The following is a 23,521-nucleotide window of genomic DNA, read 5'->3' as shown; positions in this document are numbered from 1 at the left end:
CCGCACGCCCCCGACAGATTTTTTATATTCTATTAATAGGACCGAAGGGAAAACAGGCATAGATTATCAATATTTTCACTCGAAGAAATATTGTGGTGGTTGCCATATGCTCTGTTCAGAGAGAAAATGACTTTTGGGGTGCGGCATGCATAGTCTGCGCTGTAGCCCCGCTTCCATGTAAAACGGAGTATTTAAGTTGGCTTGGAAAAGCCAGTTTACTGTTCTTTGTAATCTTTTTCTTATTAAGTTGGCTTGGATAATAATAACAATAACAATAATAATAATAATAATAATAATAATATATTATTATTATTATTATTATTATTATTATTATTATTATTAAACACTCAAATTTTGTAAACTTTTAATGGTCCACAGTTTTTGACATACAACCGCCAAATTTTGCGCAAACGTTACTCATATATAGGAATAGTGCGCTTGTGGTTTTTGGCCCAATAGAATCTGGCTGCAGACATGTACTCTCAGACTGACATTCACCGCCAGCCTATTAATGACGTCAGTGCACGCTCTTCCACGACAGTGTTTTTGCCGATTTTATGAGGAAAAACAGCGAACCACGTACTGTTGGGCAACAAGAGTTACACTGAACACATATTAACGTTGTCAAAGTGATAACAATGGAATTAAATACGAAAACTTTCAATATAAAACCTATGACGACGATAAAACATGAATGTCGGGTTTATTAACAGAAAGAACAAACAGGCTACCGCTGAAACTTATGAAAGCCACGCTAATGACGATTAGAACCGTTAGGAAGAAAACCTGAGGGTTTTGCTTCCCAACGGGAATTGCCTTGGTGGTTGCCGTTAGAGACCACTAGGAAACGAACAAATGTATCTGGAATCAGTCCCAAAACACCTGATTAAGTGATGTGAATCCTTTACACTGTGACATCAACCCATCAGGAAAACACAGAACACCATTAGCGACTAATGAAAACCACCAGGAACCAACAGACACTTTTAATGGGTTCTACAACTTTTTACAACAGGGAAGTACAATAAATGTAATTCTCTGATGTGTTATGGACGAAAAATCTATTGGATAATATCGCTAAGCAGAAGCAGCCAAACGTTAACGTGCGGCTGGGCCGCTTCAGCCATCGCGACAGAGAGCGCATGTGCAGGTGACGTCACTGGGGCTGAGCGCGCATCTGTCTGAGAGTGCACGTTTTGGACTGATCCGACGTACGGTCTTCGTAAAACAATCGTTCAAAGGGGAAATTTTGTTATGAATGGCAAAATGTCCAGAACATTTAAACTAACTGCTACAAGTGATGTCACAATGCACATCTCTGGCACAGATACTTAAGCGATAGAACACGAGAGGGAGTGTGTTACCGCGTATAACATCATGTTATATGCGATAACACACGACCTCGTTTGCTCTATTGCTTTTATACAACAGTTAAATAAACAAAGTAAGAAATAAATAAACTGGGCCGTGAACGCGGCATTTAATATGTTTTAATGTTAGCAATTCTTTCCGCCAAATTCCTTAAGAAGCAGCTCGTTGCTACGTCAGAGTAACGAGCTCCGCTCACTCGCTGCACAGCCGGCAGTTCGTTCTCCAGCTCCGTAGCTACACTAAATCCCCAAACTGTCATCACCACTGAGCAAGTTTTTTTTTTTGTTTTTTATTGCGGCAGTTTTATGGCTCAGTCCGATGTGGTCAGACTCTGAAGACGAGACTACACGTTTCATGTCTGGCTGATTCCAGGTTGTTTAAGTGTTCTTCTGTCACAGCTGCCGACTGAAAAGCTGCTCAGTGGTAAGGACAGTTTGGGAATTTAGTGTAGTCTCATCTGCAGAGTCTGACCAAATCGGCTGTCGGTCAAATGTGATCTTAAAAGTCAATTTTCTGTTTGTGCGCAAAGTAAGAAGAAAAAACGTTCAAATGGCATGAGCGTTCTCAACCAATCATCTTGCGTGGCTGGAACTACAGTTAGGCTCAGAAATATTTGGACAGTGACACAATCTTCATGATTTGGGCTCTGCATGCCACCACATTGGATTTGAAATGAAACAACTGAGATGCAATTGGAGTGTAGACTTTCAGGTTTAATTCAAGGGGTTGAACAAAAATATCCTATGAAACGTTTAGGAATTGCAACCATTTTTCTACAAAGCCTCCTCATTTCAGGGGCTCAAAAGTAATTGGACAAATTAACTTTACCATAAATAAAATGTTCATTTTAATACTTTGTTGAGAATCCTTTGCAGGCAATGACTGCCTGAAGTCTGGAACCCATGGACATCACAAAACTCTGGGTTTCCTCCTTTGTGATGCTTTGCCAGGCCTTTACTGCAGCTGTCTTCAGCTGTTGCTTGTTTGTGGGTCTTTCTGCCTTAAGTTTTGTCTTAAGCAAGTGAAATACATGTTCGATTGGGTTGAGATCTGGTGATTGACTTGGCCATTGCAGAATATTCCACTTCTTTGCCTTAAAACACTCCTGGGTTGCTTTCACAGCATGTTTTGGGTCATTGTCCATCTGTACTGTGAAACGACGTCCAATCAACCTTGCTGCATTTGGTTGAATCTGAGCAGAAAGTATATCCCTGTACACTTCAGAATTCATCCGGCTGCTTCTGTCTTCTGTCACATCATCAATAAACACTAGTGACTCAGTGCCATTGGAAGCCATGCATGCCCATTCCATCACACTGCCTCCACCATGTTTTACAGAGGATGTGGTGTGCTTTGGATCATGAGCCGTTCCAAGCTTTCTCCATACTTTCTTCTTCCCATCATTCTGGTACAGGTTGATCTTAGTTTCATCTGTCCAAAGAATGCTGTTCCAGAACTGGGCTGGCTTCTTTAGATGTTTTTGGCAAAGTCTAATCTGGCCTTTCTATTTTTGAGGCTTATTAATGGTTTGCACCTTGTGGTGAACCCTCTGTATTTGCTCTCATGAAGTCTTCTCTTTATGGTAGACTTAGATACTGATACACCTACTTCCTGGAGAGTGTTCTTCACTTGGGTGGATGTTGTGAAGGGGTTTTTCTTCACCATGGAAAGGATTCTGTGATCATCCGCCACTGTTGTCTTCCGTGGACGTCCAGGCCTTTTTAAGTTCCAGAGCTCACCAGTGCGTTCTTTTTTCCCCAGAATGTACCAAACTGTTGATTTGGCCACTCCTAACATTTCTGCTATCTTTCTGATGGATTTCTTCTTTTTTTCAGCCTAATGATGGTCTGTTTCACTTCCATTGAGAGCTCCTTCAACCGCATGTTGTAGGTTCACAGCAACAGCTTCCAAATGCAAATGCCACACCTGGAATCAACTCCAGACCTTTTACCTGCTTAATTGATGATGGATTAATCAGGGAATAGCCCATGCAGCCCATGAAATAGCTTTTGAGATAATTGTCCAATTACCTTTGGTCCCTTGAAAAAGAGGCAGCTACATATTAAAGAGCTGTAATTCCTAAACCCTTCCTCCAATTAGGATGTGAATACCCTCAAATTAAAGCTGAGAGTCTGCACAACTGCTGATTACACAACTGTATCTTGAATATGTTTTGGTAAACAGCTAAAATGCCAAAACTTGTGTCACTGTCCAAATATTTCTCGGCCTAACTGTAACTGTTGTATAATCATACACAGCACACACAGGCTCTCATGCATACAGACTAATGCACAGTAATAACAGTAGCAATAACGATAGTAATTACAGTAGTAAAGCAGTATTACAGAAACTAAAACAAAATAAAACAGTAATAAAACAGTTACAACAGAAATACAACAGTAACAACAGTGAAAACAGTAACAATTCATACTCAATACACCATACACACTCAAAAAAGCACACACATCACACACTCAACACAAGACACAATACACACAAACACACACACACACCACACACACATACATACGCTCAGCACACACACACCACACACTCAACAACACAACCACCATAAACACACCACACCACACCAAGTACACACATCACACCGCACACACATCACACACACCACATGTACACAAATCACAAACACACCACACCGCATACCACACACACACCACAACACAAACATGTCACACACACTCTATACACAACGCATATACACACTACACACCACAAACACTTGACACAGAACAAACCACGCACACTCTACACACCACACACACATTCTATACACCACACATACTCGACAAAGCACACCACAAACACTCTACATACACCACACAAACACACTGTACATGCCACCCACACTTGACCCAGAACACACCACACACGCTCTGCACACAACACACACTGAACACACAACAACCACTCCACCCCACACACACTCTACACACCACAAACACTCAACACACCATAAGGTTGCAGTGCAGTTTCCCCATTATCTGATTACTCAAGTGCATGTAAACATGTTGATCAGATTACTGACAAAAATTGATTTTCTGAAGTTTTTGGATTATTAAATGCATGTAAACACACCCAATGTGAATTAACAAAATGTAAAGAATATACTTAGGAGGGTTAAAGGTACTTGCATCAACATGCGATTTCTGTGATTGGATCACATTCGAATTTCACTTGATTACATGAAAAGCCAGATGAAAACACCATCAGGATGCAATGTGAGCAGATTACGTTTGAATTATTCATACCACATTTAGAGCTGGTCAGAGATGGATCTTGCCCACATTTAACACAAGTGTAAACAAAATGCATTTTTGTTTTCCATATACAGTTACATAATTGGAAAAGCATCTGCCCATTGTTGAGTACCAGGTAGCATTATAAACAAGGTAATGAAGGATTGGAGGATCCGCAATGCTGAAGTTTTTTCAAAATCTAATGTCTTCTTGCACTTTGGGCTGATAAAAGATGTTTGTAATATCTTTGATGTTTGAGTTTGTGTTCTTTTTAGAAACATTTCTGACAGGCCCATTAATGAAAATGCAATGCTTGTTCATTTTCACATAATGAGAAACCTCATGATGATGTCAGTGATTTTACGAAATGCTGTGTCACGTGAAGTTTGTTATGGGCCTGCCTTTCACAGTTGTGATACTGAGTCAATGGCAAATACTTTGGATTTACTGCTTTTCTCAAGGCACATTTAATGAATTGCTGAACCATTTTCTCTGAGCTATAGAAATCCATTTCTATGTATTTCCATGCCAGAGTGAAACCACCCAGTCAAAACACTTGATATCTTCCACTAAACTGTTCTCTCAAATAACACACACACACACACACACACACACACACAATCTGATTGATTGAGAAGCATTCTAATCACATTGTTATTTGTGAGCACCCCTTGTTGCTAAGTAACAACTCAAGCTTTTTAATCAGCAGCTATGATGGCAAAACAACTAAACAAACTGGAATTAGCCAGAAACAAACAGAATACAATTTGGGAAACCAAATGGTCTATAAAAGGCTTTACAGACTGTCTGGAACAAAATGACATTGAGGTTAAGCTGACAAGTATTAAAGTACTGAAGTACTGAAATATTTCAGTGCCTATGTGACAGTTCTATGGCTCTAAGATTACTACGTTTTGGTGGAAGGAACTGCCAAAATTAAAGCATGTTTTATACTATATTCGGAACTGCTTTGCTTTACTTTTTTTCTTTATTTTGCAGAACTTTTGATATTTGTTTGATATTTGATGTTGCATGAATCTGCATGAAGAATTGCAGAGGTATTGGGAATCCATTGCTATAAACCCTAGTTATTTATTCTGGCTCTAAATATTTATCTTGAGTTTCTGACTCATGTGTGAACAAGTTTGTTTCTTAGTGTTTACACACAGGGAACTGTGTGTTAATTGAGTTCAGGGTACAGCTTTATTAAATGAATTCTAAAAGCTAGCCTGCAGTCTAGGTGGGCTGCATTTAGAGGTTGCTACATAATTGAAGGCTGTTTCAATCAGGATGATCCTTTGAAGAAATGCAGCCTACATTTTGATCGCCACTGCCAGAGTATCTTTCACTGCCTTCCATTGCCCATAACCATTTGTACATGTGTCTGTCCCAAAGAAAATCCATGAGAAACACTGGCAGATGAATCCAACTACTACAGTTTTTATGATTGTTTAGGCACGATTTTGGAAACAGGGCTCATTTTGTCCAAACACTACACACAATTTCTGCAGCCATACACACAAGTAACAAAACACTTCAGATTGCATGCAAAATGAAGCACTTCATTCAAAATTATACATAAATAGCTAAAAACCCAATTTTGTCAATATATGGTGCACTCAGAATTCATACAATCTATTTCTATTGGAACCAGTTACACACTGCTCTGCGCAATCTAAAACACTTATACCGTTGCTGCTTGTCTAATGATATAGTCTGGGTTTGATTTTATTCAGAGATATTGTTAGAGTAAAAATAAACACAACACACAAGACCAGTACTGCACGCTGACAGGGTTGTAAAAATACTTTGAAAAAGTAGTAATGGCTGACTACTGAATACACTTTCCTAAATGTATTCAGTAATGTATCTGTTACAGTATATAAAAAATTAACATATTCAGAATACATTTATAATACTTTTAAAATGGACATTGATAAAGCACATGGGGAAAACCTGTTAATTTTTTTCTCTTTCTTTTTTTTGTTTTCACTCCACACTGGGCCTCTTTCACAAACCGTTCTTAAAAATAAATTTCTTCTTAAAACCCACTTACGCAGTTTTCACAAAGATTCTGACATTCACTAATGTTTTCTTATTTGTGATTTGTTCTTAGGTAAGAACAGAACCTACACACTCTCAAGAGAACAAAGGTGCCAACAATTCTGTGGTTTAAGACCACATCATGAATCTTATGTAGACTTTTTCTTAGGATCTTTCTCAAGAACAAATTCAAGAAAAAAAATAGGAAAATATTGGTGAATAAGGCCCACTGTTCCTTGCTGTCACTTGTTAGCAGGTTTCTCTCTGTAATCTAAGTGGAAAATTCATTTATCATTTAAATGAAGATTAGATCCTTAACATTTTTTTCTTTCTCACCACCTGCTTCAGTCTACTACTCCCACAGTCCCTGGAGCAGAAGTCCAGTACAACACCCATGCTAAGCTTATCAGTTGCAAACATGTGGAGGAGACTACTGAGGAGATTATTTGTTTAAGATGTGTTTATATGTTTTGTTGTGTTTTTTATGGAATAATAAGTGTGTGTGGAAGTGTTTACAGTGGGGTGAAGTTGCATTGCTGGAGCCGACCATTCTGGTTCAAGCTGTTAGGCAGAGGCCTTTCTGCCTTGGTGTAAAAGAGCACATTTTCAGCAGAAATGATTACCTTGACTCTTCTTCTGCACGATGCCACAATATGTACAAAGACACGAACTAATGGGGCAAACAGGTCAGATGTTATTTTAGCACAGTATGACTACAGCAGAAAATAACAGGCCTATATGTAAATAAGTTCTCCCCCTCCCCTTTTATGTAAAGGCTTTCAACTAAAGGACAAGATTTCGCATTGGACAGTGAATGATAATTCTAAATTTTAATTAAACATTGAATTTCAACAATAGAAAATGATTGACACAAGAGCAATTACCTAAACCTCACAAATATTAAATTCATGCTCACATACGTACAAAGTTCTACTCACCATGCAGTATCATAATAAACTGGTTTTAGTTTTGGATCATTCCAGTGAAGGCGAATTAGAATGGAGTTGTTCAGAGAACCAATGAAGAAGCGTGACCCTCCTGTGTGTAGCCATTTAGAGCGCAGCTTTCAGCCGGTTACAGCATCTGTGAATGAGGTAGACGCTGGCTCAGGGTGGGACTGAGGAGACTGACGTCTTCGTGTTTCCTTGTCAGATTTTTCTTTTTATTTAATTATCAAAATTAAGAGTAGCAGCCACATGAACCTCTCAAAGTAATCGCCGTGAAACGGGGTGTGGGCTAAGAATTTCCAGGGGGTTTATCCATTAGAAATTTGCCTGTGATAAAATCGCTTGAAAATCGTCAAGAGAAATGGACGAAAAGGCGTTTACGAAGGAACTTGATCAATGGATCGAGCAACTGAATGAATGCAAGCAACTCTCGGAGAGCCAGGTCAAAACGGTCTGTGAGAAGGTATGTAGATATATGGGTTATGATCTTTTTAAATAATGCTTGGTTCCAAACTGAAATTACAGCGTCGTAGGAGAGGGCTGCAGTGCCACCGTAAGCCAACTATCAGCTAGCTGGTTAGCCTATAGTAGCTACTAAGTGCACTGTAAGATGGCGCCGGGGTTTTTCTTTCTTTTTCTAACACGGTACCGATTGTCAAAACTTATCACGGCTTTAACACGAGTGGTTTGTTTCAGTAGAAAGTAAATATATTCTGAGGGGTGAATACACATTCGCTTTCAAGTTAACCGAAAGGATTCATAGTGATTGTTGGCTAGCTAGCTAGCGTTATCGAGCTGGCGGTAGTTAGCTTCAGGCTTACCTAGAAACATTTCTCTACAAACATTTCAGCTAACGTTAGCACTTAATAGCTATATTTACACGGAACACATGAACCTATTACTCGTTTGGTCCACAGTAGATGTACCACGCTGTGCTGTGTGGTTAACTAGTTAAAGTTGTCATTTAGGTTGTGTAAAGAATTACCAGGGCCTGTTGTTGCTTTTAAACTGAATGCAAATAGCTCATAGTTTTGCTGCGCAGACACTCAAAATGGCGCCGCCTTTCTAGCTAGCGTTAGATGGTTTTCTTAATTAAATTTAATCGTGCTGTTTTTCATTAACATTAAGCTTATTTGCTGAGGTTCCCTACGATTTTTGTGCACTGCGATCATGCTCCGTAACTAATGATGGGGGAAATTAGACAGTCTGAGCCTTTAGCCTCCAAGGCCTGAGAGGAATATTTAGAGAATACGGGCCTGTGCGGAATATGGGTAACTTTAGCTAGCTAACGTTGCAAGCGGGATTTACTAAGTTACTATGTGCTACATTGTCAGATATCATTCACTTAGCATGTAGTTAAATATATAGTGTGCCTCCAAAAGTTGTTTGGAAACTTTAACCATTAACTCAAACTTAAATTTTAACTTAACTTTTTAAGTTAGCTCATAAATTCAGTAACAAAGTTATATTTGTTTCAGAGAAAAAAGTTTTAGCACAACACCAATCCAATAGTAGACTCTTTATTTGGAGAAAGCCTGGAGAAGAATTTCAACCAGTTTGCACTCAATGTAGTGTAAAGAGGTAGAAAATAGTAAAAGTCTAGGGCTATTTTTCTTACAGTGGTGTCTGTGAGCTTGTGCTCATTGATGGGAGCATAAATTCAGAGGTGTATAAAGGCATTTTGGATGCAAACCAGAAAAAGTATGAGAAGAAATTGCGCAAACAGTAACCATCTTAAATACACCAGCTAAAGATGTCTTAGAATGGTTTGTTTAAAACAAATGCCACTTGGTTTAAAATTTTATTTCCTAACACAATGAACATAACATATTCTGAAATAGCATATCCTGAATCCTTTGGGAGCCACTGCATATGTGTAAAAAGCTGTTACCTAATTTAGTTTCATGTAGCTAGTAAAATGAATTTTGCAGAACCATGGGCAGCATTACTTGAAACTGATACAACAATACAGCTTTATAGTAATTTGACTGCAACTGCTGTCGTTTAAATGACTATATTATGTGAATATGATACATCACAAAGTCTGCAAAAATAGGAGGCGTACGGATTTTAAATACAGGCACTACAAGTTATTTGACTCAGAGAGGTTGGTTTTAGTAGCGTGTGAGCAGTTAACCTTTATTGTCCAACTTCTTTTTTTCATAATAACAAAAGTTCTGAGTATGAATTGGCTGAAAAAACGAAACCTTTTTGTTTTTTTGGCCAAATCATGTTCTAAGTGAACATACATTGAGTTTGCCCTTTGCAAAATGACAATGCATACTGCTGGTGGAAGAAAAAACAATAGGCTGTAATAAATGCAACCCACTTAACAACTCTTTTTTTTATGTATTTTTTTGGCCTAAGTACTTCCTTTTGTCTGTGCTAGTCTGGATTGAGGGGTTGGGAAGGAGATGGAGGGGAGGGGTTGGGGAGAAGACGAGGGGGGAGATAGGGAGGGGTTTCAGGGAGGAGATGGGAAGGAGATGGAAAGGATGGGGAGAAGATGAGGGGGGAGATAGGGAGAGGTTTCAGGGAGGAGAAGGAGGGGATGGGAAGGAGATGAAGAGGATGGGGAGAAGATGAGGGGGAGATAGGGAGAGGTTTCAGGGAGGAGATGGAGAAGATTAGGGGGGAGACGGGGAGGAGATGGAGAGGATGGGGAGAAGATGGGGGGGAGATAGGGAGAGGTTTCAGGGAGGAGATGGAGAAGATGAGGGGGGAGATAGGGAGAGGTTTCAGGGAGGAGATGGAGAAGAGGAGGGAAGAGACGGGGAGAAGATGAGGGGGGAGATAGGGAGAGGTTTCAGGGAGGAGATGGAGAAGATGAGGGGGGAGATAGGGAGAGGTTTCAGGGAGGAGATGGAGAAGATTAGGGGGAGACGGGGAGGAGATGGAGAGGATGGGGAGAAGATGGGGGGGAGATAGGGAGAGGTTTCAGGGAGGAGATGGAGGAGAGGATGGGGAGAAGATGGGGGGGAGATAGGGAGAGGTTTCAGGGAGGAGATGGAGAAGATGAGGGGGGAGATAGGGAGAGGTTTCAGGGAGGAGATGGAGAAGAGGAGGGAAGAGACGGGGAGAAGATGAGGGGGGAGATAGGGAGAGGTTTCAGGGAGGAGATGGAGAAGATGAGGGGGGAGATAGGGAGAGGTTTCAGGGAGGAGATGGAGAAGATTAGGGGGAGACGGGGAGGAGATGGAGAGGATGGGGAGAAGATGGGGGGGAGATAGGGAGAGGTTTCAGGGAGGAGATGGAGAAGATGAGGGGGGAGATGGGGAGAGGTTTCAGGGAGGAGATGGAGAAGAGGAGGGGGGAGACGGGGAGAAGATGGGGGGGGGATAGGGAGAGGTTTCAGGGAGGAGATGGAGAAGATGAGGGGGGAGACGGGGAGAAGATGAGGGGGGAGATAGGGAGAGGTTTCAGGGAGGAGATGGAGAAGATGAGGGGGGAAACGGGGAGAAGATGAGGGGGGAGATAGGGAGAGGTTTCAGGGAGGAGATGGAGAAGATGAGGGGGGAGACGGGGAGAAGATGAGGGGGGAGATAGGGAGAGCTTTCAGGGAGGAGAGGGAGAAGATGAGGGGGGAGATAGGGAGAGGTTTCAGGGAGGAGAGGGAGAAGATGAGGGGGGAGATAGGGAGAGGTTTCAGGGAGGAGATGGAGAAGATGAGGGGGGAGACGGGGAGAAGATGAGGGGGGAGATAGGGAGAGGTTTCAGGGAGGAGATGGAGAAAATGAGGGGGGAGATAGGGAGAGGTTTCAGGGAGGAGATGGAGAAGATGAGGGGGGAGTAGGGAGAGGTTTCAGGGAGGAGATGGAGAAGATGAGGGGGGAGACGGGGAGAAGATGAGGGGGGAGATAGGGAGAGGTTTCAGGGAGGAGATGGAGAAAATGAGGGGGGAGATAGGGAGAGGTTTCAGGGAGGAGATGGAGAAAATGAGGGGGGAGACGGGGAGAAGACGAGGGGGAGATAGGGAGAGGTTTCAGGGAGGAGATGGAGAAAATGAGGGGGGAGACGGGGAGAAGATGAGGGGGGAGATAGGGAGAGGTTTCAGGGAGGAGATGGAGGGGATGGGAGAAGATGAGGGGGAGATAGGGAGAGGTTTCAGGGAGGAGATGGAGAAGATGAGGGGGGAGATAGGGAGAGGTTTCAGGGAGGAGATGGAGAAGAGGAGGGGGGAGACGGGGAGACGGGGAGAAGATGAGGGGGGAGATAGGGAGAGGTTTCAGGGAGGAGATGGAGAAGATGAGGGAGGGGATGGGGAGAAGATGAGGGGGGAGATAGGGAGAGGTTTCAGGGAGGAGATGGAGAAGATGAGGGGGGAAACGGGGAGAAGATGAGGGGGGAGATAGGGAGAGGTTTCAGGGAGGAGATGGAGAAGATGAGGGGGGAGTAGGGAGAGGTTTCAGGGAGGAGATGGAGAAGATGAGGGGGGAGACGGGGAGAAGATGAGGGGGGAGATAGGGAGAGGTTTCAGGGAGGAGATGGAGAAGATGAGGGGGGAGACGGGGAGAAGATGAGGGGGGAGATAGGGAGAGGTTTCAGGGAGGAGATGGAGGGGATGGGGAGATAGGGAGAGGTTTCAGGGAGGAGATGGAGGGGATGGGAAGGAGATGGAGAGGATGGGGAGGAGATGGAGGGGATGGGGAGAAGATGAGGGGGGAGATAGGGAGAGGTTTCAGGGAGGAGATGGAGGGGATGGGAAGGAGATGGAGAGGATGGGGAGGAGATGGAGGGGATGGAGAAGATGAGGGGGAGATAGGGAGAGGTTTCAGGGAGGAGATGGAGAGGATGGGGAGAAGATGAGGGGGAGATAGGGAGAGGTTTCAGGGAGCAGATGGAGAAGATGAGAGGGGGAGATGGGGAGAAGATGAGGGGGAGATAGGGAGAGGTTTGAGGGGGGGATGGGGAGAAGATGAGGGGGGAGATAGGGAGAGGTTTCAGGGAGGAGATGGAGAAGATGAGGGGGGAGATAGGGAGAGGTTTCAGGGAGGAGATGGAAAGGATGGGGAGAAGATGAGGGGGGAGATAGGGAGAGGTTTCAGGAAGGAGATGGAGAGGATGGGGAGAAGACGAGGGGGAGATAGGGAGAGGTTTCAGGGAGGAGATGGAGGGAAGGAGATGATGGGGAGATGGAGGGAAGGGGTTTCAGGGAGGAGATGGAGAAGATGAGGGGGAGATAGGGAGGGGTTTCAGGGAGGAGCTGGAGGGAAGGAGATGATGGGGAGATGGAAGGGAGAGGTCTCAGGGAGGAGATGGAGAAGATGGGGAGATAGGGAGGGGTTGGAGAGAAGGAGATGGAGGGAAGGGGTTTCAGGGAGGAGATGGAGGGAAGGGGTTTCAGGGAGGAGATGGAGAAGATGAGGGGGAGATAGGGAGGGGTTTCAGGGAGGAGCTGGAGGGAAGGAGATGATGGGGAGATGGAAGGGAGAGGTCTCAGGGAGGAGATGGAGAAGATGGGGAGATAGGGAGGGGTTGGAGGGAAGGAGATGGAGGGAAGGGGTTTCAGGGAGGAGATGGAGGGAAGGGGTTTCAGGGAGGAGATGGAGAAGATGAGGGGGAGATAGGGAGGGGTTTCAGGGAGGAGATGGAGGGAAGGAGATGATGGGGAGATGGAGGGAAGGGGTTTCAATTAGGAGATGGAGGGAAGGAGATGATGGGGAGATGGAGGGAAGGGGTTTCAGGGAGGAGATGGAGAAGATGATGGGGAGATAGGGAGGGGTTTCAGGGAGGAGATGGAGGGAAGGAGATGATGGGGAGATGGAGGGAAGGGGTTTCAATTAGGAGATGGAGGGAAGGAGATGATGGGGAGATGGAGGGAAGGGGTTTCAGGGAGAAGATGTAGGGAAGGAGATGATAGGGAGATGGAGGGAAGGGGTTTCAGGGAGAAGATGGAGGGAAGGAGATGATGGGGAGATGGAGGGAAGGGGTTTCAGGGAGAAGATGTAGGGAAGGAGATGATGGGGAGATGGAGGGAAGGGGTTTCAGGCAGAAGATGGAGGGAAGGAGATGATGGGGAGATGGAGGGAAGGGGTTTCAGGGAGAAGATGTAGGGAAGGAGATGATAGGGAGATGGAGGGAAGGGGTTTCAGGCAGAAGATGGAGGGAAGGAGATGATGGGGAGATGGAGGAAAGGGGTTTCAGGGAGAAGATGGAGGAAAGGGGTTTCAGGGAGAAGATGGAGGGAAGGAGATGATGGGGAGAAGATGCGGGGGATTGAAAGGAGATGAGGAGATGAAGGGGTTTCAGGGAAGAAGATGATGGGGAGATGGAGAGAAGAGGTTGGGGAGAAGATGGAGGGAAGGGGTTGGGGAGAAGATGGAGGGAAGGGGTTGGGGAGAAGATGGAGGGAAGGGGTTGGGGAGAAGATGGAGGGAAGGGGTTGGGGAAAATTTCAGGGAGAAGATAGAGGGGATGGAAAGGAGATGATGGGGAGATGGAGGAAAGGGGTTGGGGAGAAGATGGGGAGAATTTTCAGGGAGAAGATGGAGGGGATGGAAAGGAGATGAAGGGGTTTCAGGGAGAAGATGAATGGAAAGGAGATGATGGAAGATGGAGGAAAGGAGTTGGGGAGAAGATGGGAGACCTTTCAGGTAGAAGGTGGAGGGGATGGAAAGGAGATGATGGGGAGATGGAGGTAAGGGGTTGGGGAGAAGATGGAGAGAAGTTTCAGGGAGAGGATGGAGGGGAAGCAAAGGAGATGGGGAGATGAGGGGGTTTTAGGGAGAAGATGAATGGAAAGGAGATAAGGGGAAGATGAAGAGGTTTCAGCGAGAAGATGGAGGGAAGGGTTGGGGAGAATTTTCAGAGAGGGGATGGAAAGGAGATGGAGAGGGATGAAGGGGTAGATGGAGAAAGATGGAGGGAATTTGGAGGAGGAGATCAGAGGGGATTTGGAGGGAGGAGTCGAGAGGGGTTTCAGGGAGGAGATGGAGGGAATGGGAAGGAGATGAGGAGGTAGATGGAAAAAGATGTAGGGGATTTGGAGATTGGGGATTTGGAGGGAGGAGATGAGGGGATTTTGAAGGGGGAGATGAGGTAGATGGAAAAAGATGTAGGGGATTTTGAGGAAGGGAATGGAGGGAATGTGTAGGAAATTGGAAAGGAGACGATGGGGGGATGAAGATGGGGGAGGGGATTACAGATGGAGAAACATGGAGGGGATTTGGAGAGAGGAAATGAGAGGGGATTTGGTGGGAGGAGATGAGAGGGCAGATGGAGAAAGATGGAGAGGATTTGGAGGAAAGAGATGGAGGGGATGGTGAGGAAATCTGAGGATGGGGCAGGGGATTATAGGGAGGAAACAGAGGGAGATGGAGGGGAGGGGCTAGATGGAGAAACATGGAGGGGATTTGGTGGGAGGAGATGAGGAGGTAGATGGAGAATGATGGAGGGAAGGGGATGGGAGATGATGGGGAGATGGGAGAGTAGATGAGTGGGGATTTGGAGGGAGGTGATGGGGAAAGAAGATGAGAGGATTTTGAGGGGTGAGATGGAGAAGAGATGAGGGGGTAGATTAAGGAAGATGTAGGGGATTTGGTGAAAGGAGATGTAGGGGACAGGATGATGAGGAGATGATTTCCAACAATATATTGTATTCAGGAGCAAATCAGTTGGCTTTATATTGGACATTGGTCCCACTGCTCCAATGGCAGAGGCAATCAGTTCCCTTGTTGCTAGATTGGAGTATTGGGCATTTTTTCTTTCGAACAAGTTCAACCAGTATCTTTCTGTAGTTATGGTCACAACAGATGAGTTCATAATGAGGTCACAGCACCTGTTTAAAAAGGTATTTGAACAAGCTACTTAATGCTAAATGCAAAACTAACAAGAAAGATCTAAATTGAATGTAAAATACCATTTTACAATTGAAAAATAGGTGAATTAAAGAGTTAAATGGCAAACTTACAGAAGTAGTGAAGTGGATCAGAATAAGAAAAAAAATCACTAAATTAAATTATTAAAAAAAAATTTAAAGCAAAGATTTGTTCGGGACAGTATAGGCAAAGCAAGTTTGTTTATGTAGAATCTTTCATACACAGTGGCAGTTCAAAGTCCTTCACACAAACGCAGAAAAATTAAAGCATTAAATAATATATAATAATAAAGCTAATGTCTCTAGTGATCAGAGAAGCCTATTATAAGGCCACCCAGTGATTTGTATACAATTAGAAGCATTTTGAAGTCAATTTTGTAGTTAGCTTGTAGCCAGTGAAGTGACTTGCATTGGAGTAATGTGTTCAGATCTCTTAGTTCTCCTTCTAGCATTCTAGCAGCAGTGTTTTGAATAAGTCTGATTGTGGTCTTGGCAAGGCCCATTGCAGTAGTCCAGTCTGAGATAAAGACATGAATTAGTTTTTCTAGGTCTTGTTGTGATGTTTAAACTTTGACAAATTCTTGAGATGGTAAAAATTGGCTTTAATTATTGCTTTTACATGGCTGTTGAGATTCAGATCTGAATCTATTATCATGCCAAGATTTCTGACTTTAGGCCTCAAAACTCTGTTGCCAAGGTGAGCACTGACCTCAAGTCTTTGCTTCTTATTTCCAAATATAAGTACCTCTCTGTCTTTTCTTTATTTAGTTGGAGAAAGCTGCATAGCTATATATCAATTTTGCCAGGTCAGGCAAGTAGAATGAAAGTTCACTGTATATATATATATATATATCTGTGTGTGAGGGGTTTGGGACAGTGAACTTTCATTCTACTTGCCTGACCAGGCAAGATGGAGGGGAAAAGGTAGTGTTGGACCCTGAGATTGATTTAACTTGTTTGTAGGCTTGTGTTTGAGTGAATTTCTACTTCTAAATTACTCTGATTTTGTCCCAGTACTTATTTTTCCAGGTCTGTAAAAAGTGCTGTGATTCTCAAATGTAAATCTTTCCTGCTCCTTCAAAGACCCAAAGACGATTTTGCTCCTACCTGCTATTTGTCACATGACATTTGTGCTTGTAAAGCTCCAACTTAATGCTGTTGTTGAATTGTCATGGCTGTCTTCCATTAGTACTAGACTACATCTACTTAATCCAGTATGGATGTGTCCTTTGGGTCTTGGTTTAGAATTATAGTGTCTTAAAAGAGAGTGAATTGCAAACCTGGTATGATGAAGAAATGTACAAATTATTGTGGCAACAAATAAAGGACTGGTTAAGCCTGGATGATAAGAGTATAGCCACAAGAAGTGCTTTGTTTTCTGATTCCAAGAATGTATTTTTGGCATTTCTGGTCAACGCTATGGCCTAAGAAGACTATAGTTAATTATTAATTACCTTTTTTAAATACTAGTTCTTTAACTGAGACATAACATAATCCTGACATATAATTTCTCATTCTAAACAGGTGTACTGCAAGATAGCATTTGATTTTGGATCAAGAGAAAAAAGATTAAAGTGACTGACAAAGACTGCTTAGCTGACTAGTGTTTCAGTAGGAACAGTGACTACTATAGCATCTGCATTTAGATCTGTGGGAGAGAAATCAGTAAAAAGGGCTGGAAATTGTGTCTGAAAGCACACATTCAGTGAGCGTGATGCTTGTGCCTTAGTGTGATATGTAAGGAAAAACAGAAGAGCAACTCTTCCTCAGGTGACTGAGGATGCCAATGCAGCACGTGTTCAGATTTTATGAAGAATATCTAGTCCACAACTACATAGAGAGATACTGTAGTAGGGCTGCAGTGCATTTTTTTTTTTATTGCAACCCATCCATCTATCGCTTGCACTAGTTTCCAGTACTAAATATATTCTAGTTTGTAGAGTGATATAAAAATGTTTGTCAAATGCCATGTTATTCAGTAGTACTAATGAAAGAGGTGGAAAAGTAAAAAAAAAACAACAAAACATTATATTTAGTTATGGCCAATATGTTAAACGACATGTTAAACCTGTTTTACACTTAGCAAATTATGCTTGGTCACTTTGATCAGCAATGGTGCCTGGCATAGCAGCAAGTCTTTGCTTGTTTGGAATAGGTCATGTTTGTTGAAGATACTGCTGCTGAATTGTAGCAGATGAGCTAAGTGGTTAACTGACAAGCTAAGCTATTTAATTTATTACTGAAAAGAACATTAGTTCTTTTGAAACTTATCTAACATTGCCTGTCTTTTCATTTTTAGTTCTGCTGCTATCTTGAACTGAAGTAGGCCTGTAACAAATGTTCAAATTTCAAATTTGCTTTCCCACGTGTGTGATATAGCAAAGATTTATTAGTGTGTGTAGTTTTTATATCATCGTAATGATGTGTGCAAAGTACATCTTTTGTTGACTTTTTGAGTGAAAATACAGTAACGCATCCTGTAGAACCAATTTAAACATTTTTTTTTTTTTACTGCAAGTTGTACTGCACAGTTTAACATATTGGCAAAAAGTAAAAATATAAAGCATACTGTAACTAGTCATGCTTTTATTTTACTGCAATATTTTACATTTATTAAGCAGATGTTTTTCTTGCAGTGTGTCCTTTTGTTCATGTAGAAAATCAAAACCAGGGGTGCATCATATTAGGGCAAATTTAGGGCATCATATGCTTTCAAAGAGGAAGGATTTGACTTATTTATTATCGCCCACCCCTAATTCTTTGTTGATTATAAAGCTGAAGTCAACTTCTCTTTCAAATTTTCCCGTTCCACCTTAAATGGAGCAGCAGTTACATTCTGGCACTTCGGGCATCAGTACTGCTGGAGTATTTAAGGTGGAATGGGAAATTTAGCTAGCTAGCTACCAAGACAGTAGCATACTACTAGCGATTTTTTTTTTTTTATGCTTGTCATGAAGAAAAGGACCATAATACATTGAAACGACATTAAACTAAGATAATACAATGGTTATCGTATTTTTTAACAGAGAAAATACTTACATTTGTGGGTTTCTTTGGTCACTTGTGTAGCCATCTTGCCGGTTTTTCTTCTTTTTCTCATAACACTACATTTGGAGTGTGCCTCTGAAAAAAACTCTGTTTGAAGGGCCATGTAGCCCTAACCCCTCTATCTCAGCCACCATCGGGACACCCTGGATGTGCAAAACGGAGGGCTAAGGGCTGAGTGGTAGGGGCAAGGGGTGAAATGGGATAAGGCCTAACAGCTTACCGCGGTTACTTTCCACACGGTTAGCCGAATAAGAGAACCATGTTACTGGCCCAGGGCTATTAGAAAGATAACATAATTAGCCGTGTTTAATTGGATTTAGCTTAGAACAATACGTGGAATGTGAATAAAAAATTGTATTTATAGGTTTTGAAGTATTTTTATATGGTGCTTTTTTCTGTTCAGCTTGGCAAACCTCAGAAATGTATTTTGTCACCATCATTGACACCATCATTGATGTATATTGTGTGTCATAAATGACTAGAAGTATCATGATGTTATATTTTTACCATATTGCCCATGCCTACTTGCTTTTTGTTCAAAAAAAAAAATTGAAAATTGAATTATACTATACTCTCTATGTTGTGGCCTGTGTTTGTTTTTAGGCTGGGTTATATTAAATTATGTATTTAACAATTTTGATGTGGCCACAGCTTCAAAATTATTTAATCCCAGGTTTATGTTTTACAAGACATTTTGTGCATGGAACATTACAGCACAACTTTTATCTTTTTAGCATGGAAAAGAAGCAAGTGACTTGCTGCTATAAAACTGTTTTGAAGACAGACAGCATATTAGAAATAGTACATGGAATTCTAAATAAAAATTCAAATAAGTAGACAAAAGATTTTTTTTTTTTCCTTACCTGTGTTTGAGGTTGCATGGAATTTATTTAAAAAAAAATCAACATGGAGAACATCTTGATGCTGTTCACTCTGATGTTTTCTCCTCAGACTAATTATATTTGTTTCTGCTAGGCTAAAGAAATTCTGACCAAGGAATCAAATGTGCAGGAGGTACGATGTCCAGTAACGGTTTGCGGAGATGTCCATGGCCAGTTTCATGACCTCATGGAGCTTTTCAGAATTGGAGGAAAGTCACCAGACACAAATTACCTTTTCATGGGAGACTATGTGGACCGAGGCTACTATTCTGTGGAAACAGTCACACTGCTTGTAGCTCTTAAGGTACTTTATAATGATGGGGTGACTTGTATTGGATGAAATACCATGCAATTTTATACCTTCGTCTTGTAAATGTAAACACTAATTTTGTTAAAATTTTATTTCAGGTTAGGTACCGTGAGCGCATCACCATTCTCAGAGGAAATCACGAAAGCAGACAGATCACGCAAGTGTATGGCTTTTACGACGAGTGCCTAAGGAAATACGGCAATGCAAATGTCTGGAAATATTTCACAGACCTCTTTGATTACCTTCCTCTAACAGCCTTGGTAGATGGTCAGGTACATATGTCTTCTTATTTGGCAATATAGGACAGTTTCACAATTTGTGCATAAAATACCTCTGTGAGAGCCCTTGAACTTATTGTTTTCAGATATTCTGTCTCCATGGAGGACTGTCACCGTCCATAGACACACTGGATCACATCCGTGCACTGGATCGTTTACAGGAAGTTCCACACGAGGTATAGGACTATTAGACTATTACAGTAGACTTTTATTAAAGTAGCTGAAGACTTTTGTTCACATGCAAAAACTAATGCTACCTTATCCTTAGGGACCCATGTGTGATTTGCTGTGGTCAGACCCAGATGACCGTGGTGGTTGGGGGATCTCACCTAGAGGTGCAGGCTACACCTTTGGGCAGGACATATCGGAAACCTTCAACCATGCCAACGGCCTTACCCTGGTCTCTAGAGCTCACCAGCTTGTGATGGAGGTGAGTAGAGCAGCATTTGTAAACACATGAAGCTGCAAGTACTTAGATATTATCACCTCTTATTAACTTTTTTTTTTACCTTTAAATACAAGTGACGTCAGCAACACTGATACTGTTAAAAATAGTGTGGCAAATTTTTTTAGAAGGTGGCATGATGACAGCTGTTGAATATCCTTTTGTTCCCAGGGCTACAACTGGTGCCATGATCGCAATGTGGTAACGATTTTCAGTGCACCCAACTACTGCTATCGCTGTGGTAATCAGGCAGCTATAATGGAACTAGATGACACCCTGAAGTACTCTTTGTAAGTATATCACAAGCTTAAAGAAGTTAAGAAAGGAATTAAAAATGTTTTTTGTTGGCATGAAATAGCTGCACATATAAAATTTGCGTTTAATACAGATTGTTTCACATTTGATTACCACTGCTATGATGGTGCTAACCCAGATTCATACTCTCTTGGGAGTTGCAATATTGTTAGCACCAAGTTACATACCTGGTATTTTTCCATGTCGGGTTTAGTCACAGTCAAACAAGCAACATTCTTTACATTGCATGTTGTGTGCAGTTTTACAGTCCTTTATAAAATATGTAAATATTAAATCTAAAGTGGTGGTCAGACTGAACGCAAATAAAATGTCTTGAGAAGAAGCTAGTTTACTTGCCAACTTTATGTAGGTGTACTTTAAACCCACAAAATTGTGAACCTTGTTAATGCTTGCAGTTGCTTTGTCAGAGGGAAAATATTTCATAGCAGCCAATGTTAATTGTTCACTAAACTTTCATTTCCCTACAAATCTTACCACACCACCAGTGAAACCACCTGAGCAAAGAACATTGCAGTGCGACAGTCTGGTGTGACTGACTAGAATCTGAGCTCTGTGGGATATTTAATTATCCCTCTGTAATTGAGTTAGTAGTTAGGCAACCTGGATCCATGTCCACCAAATAAGCATTTGCAAAGAATATCTAGACTCAGTTTTGCACCATACAACTCTTGTTAGTTAGTTAGTTAGTTAGTTAGTTTTGTCAGGGACTATGTACAAAATATATTTATATATTGAAATATAATAATATCTTAAATGAGTGCAGAAAATACCTAATTCCATGTGCAGTCTCAGGGCAGCATATTGGTACAAACGACAAGTACAATACAAATTAAAAGACAATATACAACAAATCCCCCAATTTCATTTATAATCATATTCCTAAATCTAAACATGTAGCCATCTCACTGGCACTGCACACAACAATCATGTAAATAGAACAGTGTTTTGTACTCTTGGCATTGCCACTCTGTACCGGCACTACAACACAATGAAGGTAATGTTTTCACCTCCTGGAGATTAACATCACTAACTTTGTCTTTATTTCTATACAGCCTGCAGTTTGATCCAGCCCCTCGTAGAGGAGAGCCCCACGTTACGCGCCGCACACCTGACTACTTTCTCTAAGTTCTAAACTGTACGGTATTGCCATGATGAAATAATCTATATTCAGCTTGAAAACAGGGTTAGAGGGGTGGGTATCCCTAAAGGAAAACTCCAGTTTATTCAGATGGAGGGAGGGGATACTCTTTAATCATTCTGAGAAAAAAATGTCTGTATACATGGACCAAAAGATGTGTGCCATATCCAAAAATAAAATCCAGAAGCCTCTGTCCAGTATCATGACCATAAGATCTCCAGTAATTTCTTAGTTTTTTTTTCACTTCTTGCTCCTCTAGTCCAGTCTGTAGACCTAAGCAGTAAATGGACTTTGTTGAACAATTTTCATGCCGTTGTCCTATTCATGGCATACTTCATGAACCTCATGTTTTCTAAACAATGTTTTTAATCTGTTTGCACTTTTTTATGAGAAGAGTGAACAGTCACGTGTCAAACGTTTTTGAGCAATATTTTTTCTTTTCTTTTTTATTAATTATTATTGAGGAAGTGTTTTTTTTCCTTATGGTATATATCCCAGCAACCATTTACAGCAGAAAAAATGAAATTGAGAATAAATATGTTCAACAGGCATCCGATCAGTTTGTGTATGGCAGACATAAAAGATTGTGAGCATGGTGAAAGGTTCTTGTGGTGGGTAAATGTCTGCATAATGGGCACCAGCTGAATAATAAAGTTGGAATTTGCTCCTTCATTTTTTGTGTACTGTTTCTTCACCTGACACCTGTCTAATTTTAAAAGCATTCAAGCCTGAGCGTGGGTTTCACTTCATCGTTCGGACGCGTTAAAGAGCGGTGCTGGAGACGATCAGGTACTTGAAGCTTTGTGTAGCCACAGAGACACATGAGGGTACGTGACATGCCGGGCAATATGAAGACGAAGTAAATGCTTGAAACCTGTTCTGCGTCGCGAACCACGGTTAATGCGTGGACGTACATTGGGGTGCTGAAGTAGCCTTTTATAGGATTTGTGTTTTATTTCCATTATTACACTGTTTTAGCCATACCAGAAAACCAAAATGTGATTTTTGGGTATTCGGATTGAATGTCACTGTGATCGTCTGGTTGCTGCTGCTGTTAAAAAGAAATGTTAAACTGCAGAAACACACTTGTACAGTGATCAGTTGACATGCGGCAGCTAAGTATTCTACTTAACACCGTCTTTGGAAACCGGCAAGTCTTGAAACGAAACGGGACGTTTTGAAGTTCGTACATTTCTTTACAGTATTTTTTATTAATTTAATTAATTAAGTTACATTTTAGATGGACGCTGGTCATGAATTGGCATCCCAGGACATTTTTGTTTACTACACTCTCGCTTGCTGTTTCGCGAAGGAAGTGGGTAAAGGTAGCTCACAACCATTAAAAACACTCAGCTGTAGTAATACAGTTAGCGATGAATATTTCAAACGCTTTCGGTAACTTTTTGAGCTTTGACACGAACCGGAAAAATAAATTGGCTGTAAAACTGACGCTCACACACAGTCACGGCACTGCAAACGTTTTCCACTTTTCCATTTGGAAAAAACACAAGTTCATCCGATTAGCTTGTGCTCAACCCCTTTCATGAGAAGAGTCAAGCATGAACACAGGTATTACTGCTATAATATGTAAAAGATTTATTAAATGGCGTCACCTTGTGGCTTTTCTGGTCTAAACTACGTACTACTCAAGCATCAACAAATGTATCGG

General features: G+C 41.8%; 1 protein-coding gene across 1 annotated transcript; it reads left to right on the top strand.

Annotated features, from left to right (window-relative positions):
* The first annotated feature begins 7,733 nt into the window (after nt 1–7,733).
* On the top strand, nt 7,734–22,524 carry ppp2cab (protein phosphatase 2 catalytic subunit alpha b). The gene is made up of 7 exons (XM_036588373.1): nt 7,734–8,084; nt 19,461–19,670; nt 19,775–19,948; nt 20,041–20,130; nt 20,223–20,384; nt 20,571–20,689; nt 21,767–22,524. The coding sequence occupies exons 1-7, from the start codon at nt 7,983–7,985 to the stop codon at nt 21,837–21,839; spliced, it is 930 nt and encodes a 309-aa protein (XP_036444266.1). The 5' UTR covers nt 7,734–7,982; the 3' UTR covers nt 21,840–22,524.
* Nucleotides 22,525–23,521: the final 997 nt, after the last annotated feature.

This window comes from Colossoma macropomum, unplaced genomic scaffold (assembly GCF_904425465.1).
Source record: "Colossoma macropomum unplaced genomic scaffold, Colossoma_macropomum, whole genome shotgun sequence".
NCBI classification, from domain to species: domain Eukaryota; kingdom Metazoa; phylum Chordata; class Actinopteri; order Characiformes; family Serrasalmidae; genus Colossoma; species Colossoma macropomum.
The sequence above is the reverse complement of the archived record's forward strand: the minus strand, read 5'-3'. Positions and strand labels throughout refer to the sequence as shown.

Bases quoted from the DNA above. Each gene is read 5' to 3' on its own strand.
- ppp2cab (XM_036588373.1), top strand. From the start codon at position 7,983: ATGGACGAAAAGGCGTTTACGAAGGAACTTGATCAATGGATCGAGCAA. The intron at 19,949-20,040 runs GTACATATGTCT...TATTGTTTTCAG, and splicing joins CAGCCTTGGTAGATGGTCAG to ATATTCTGTCTCCATGGAGG. The intron at 20,385-20,570 runs GTGAGTAGAGCA...TTTTGTTCCCAG, and splicing joins CTCACCAGCTTGTGATGGAG to GGCTACAACTGGTGCCATGA.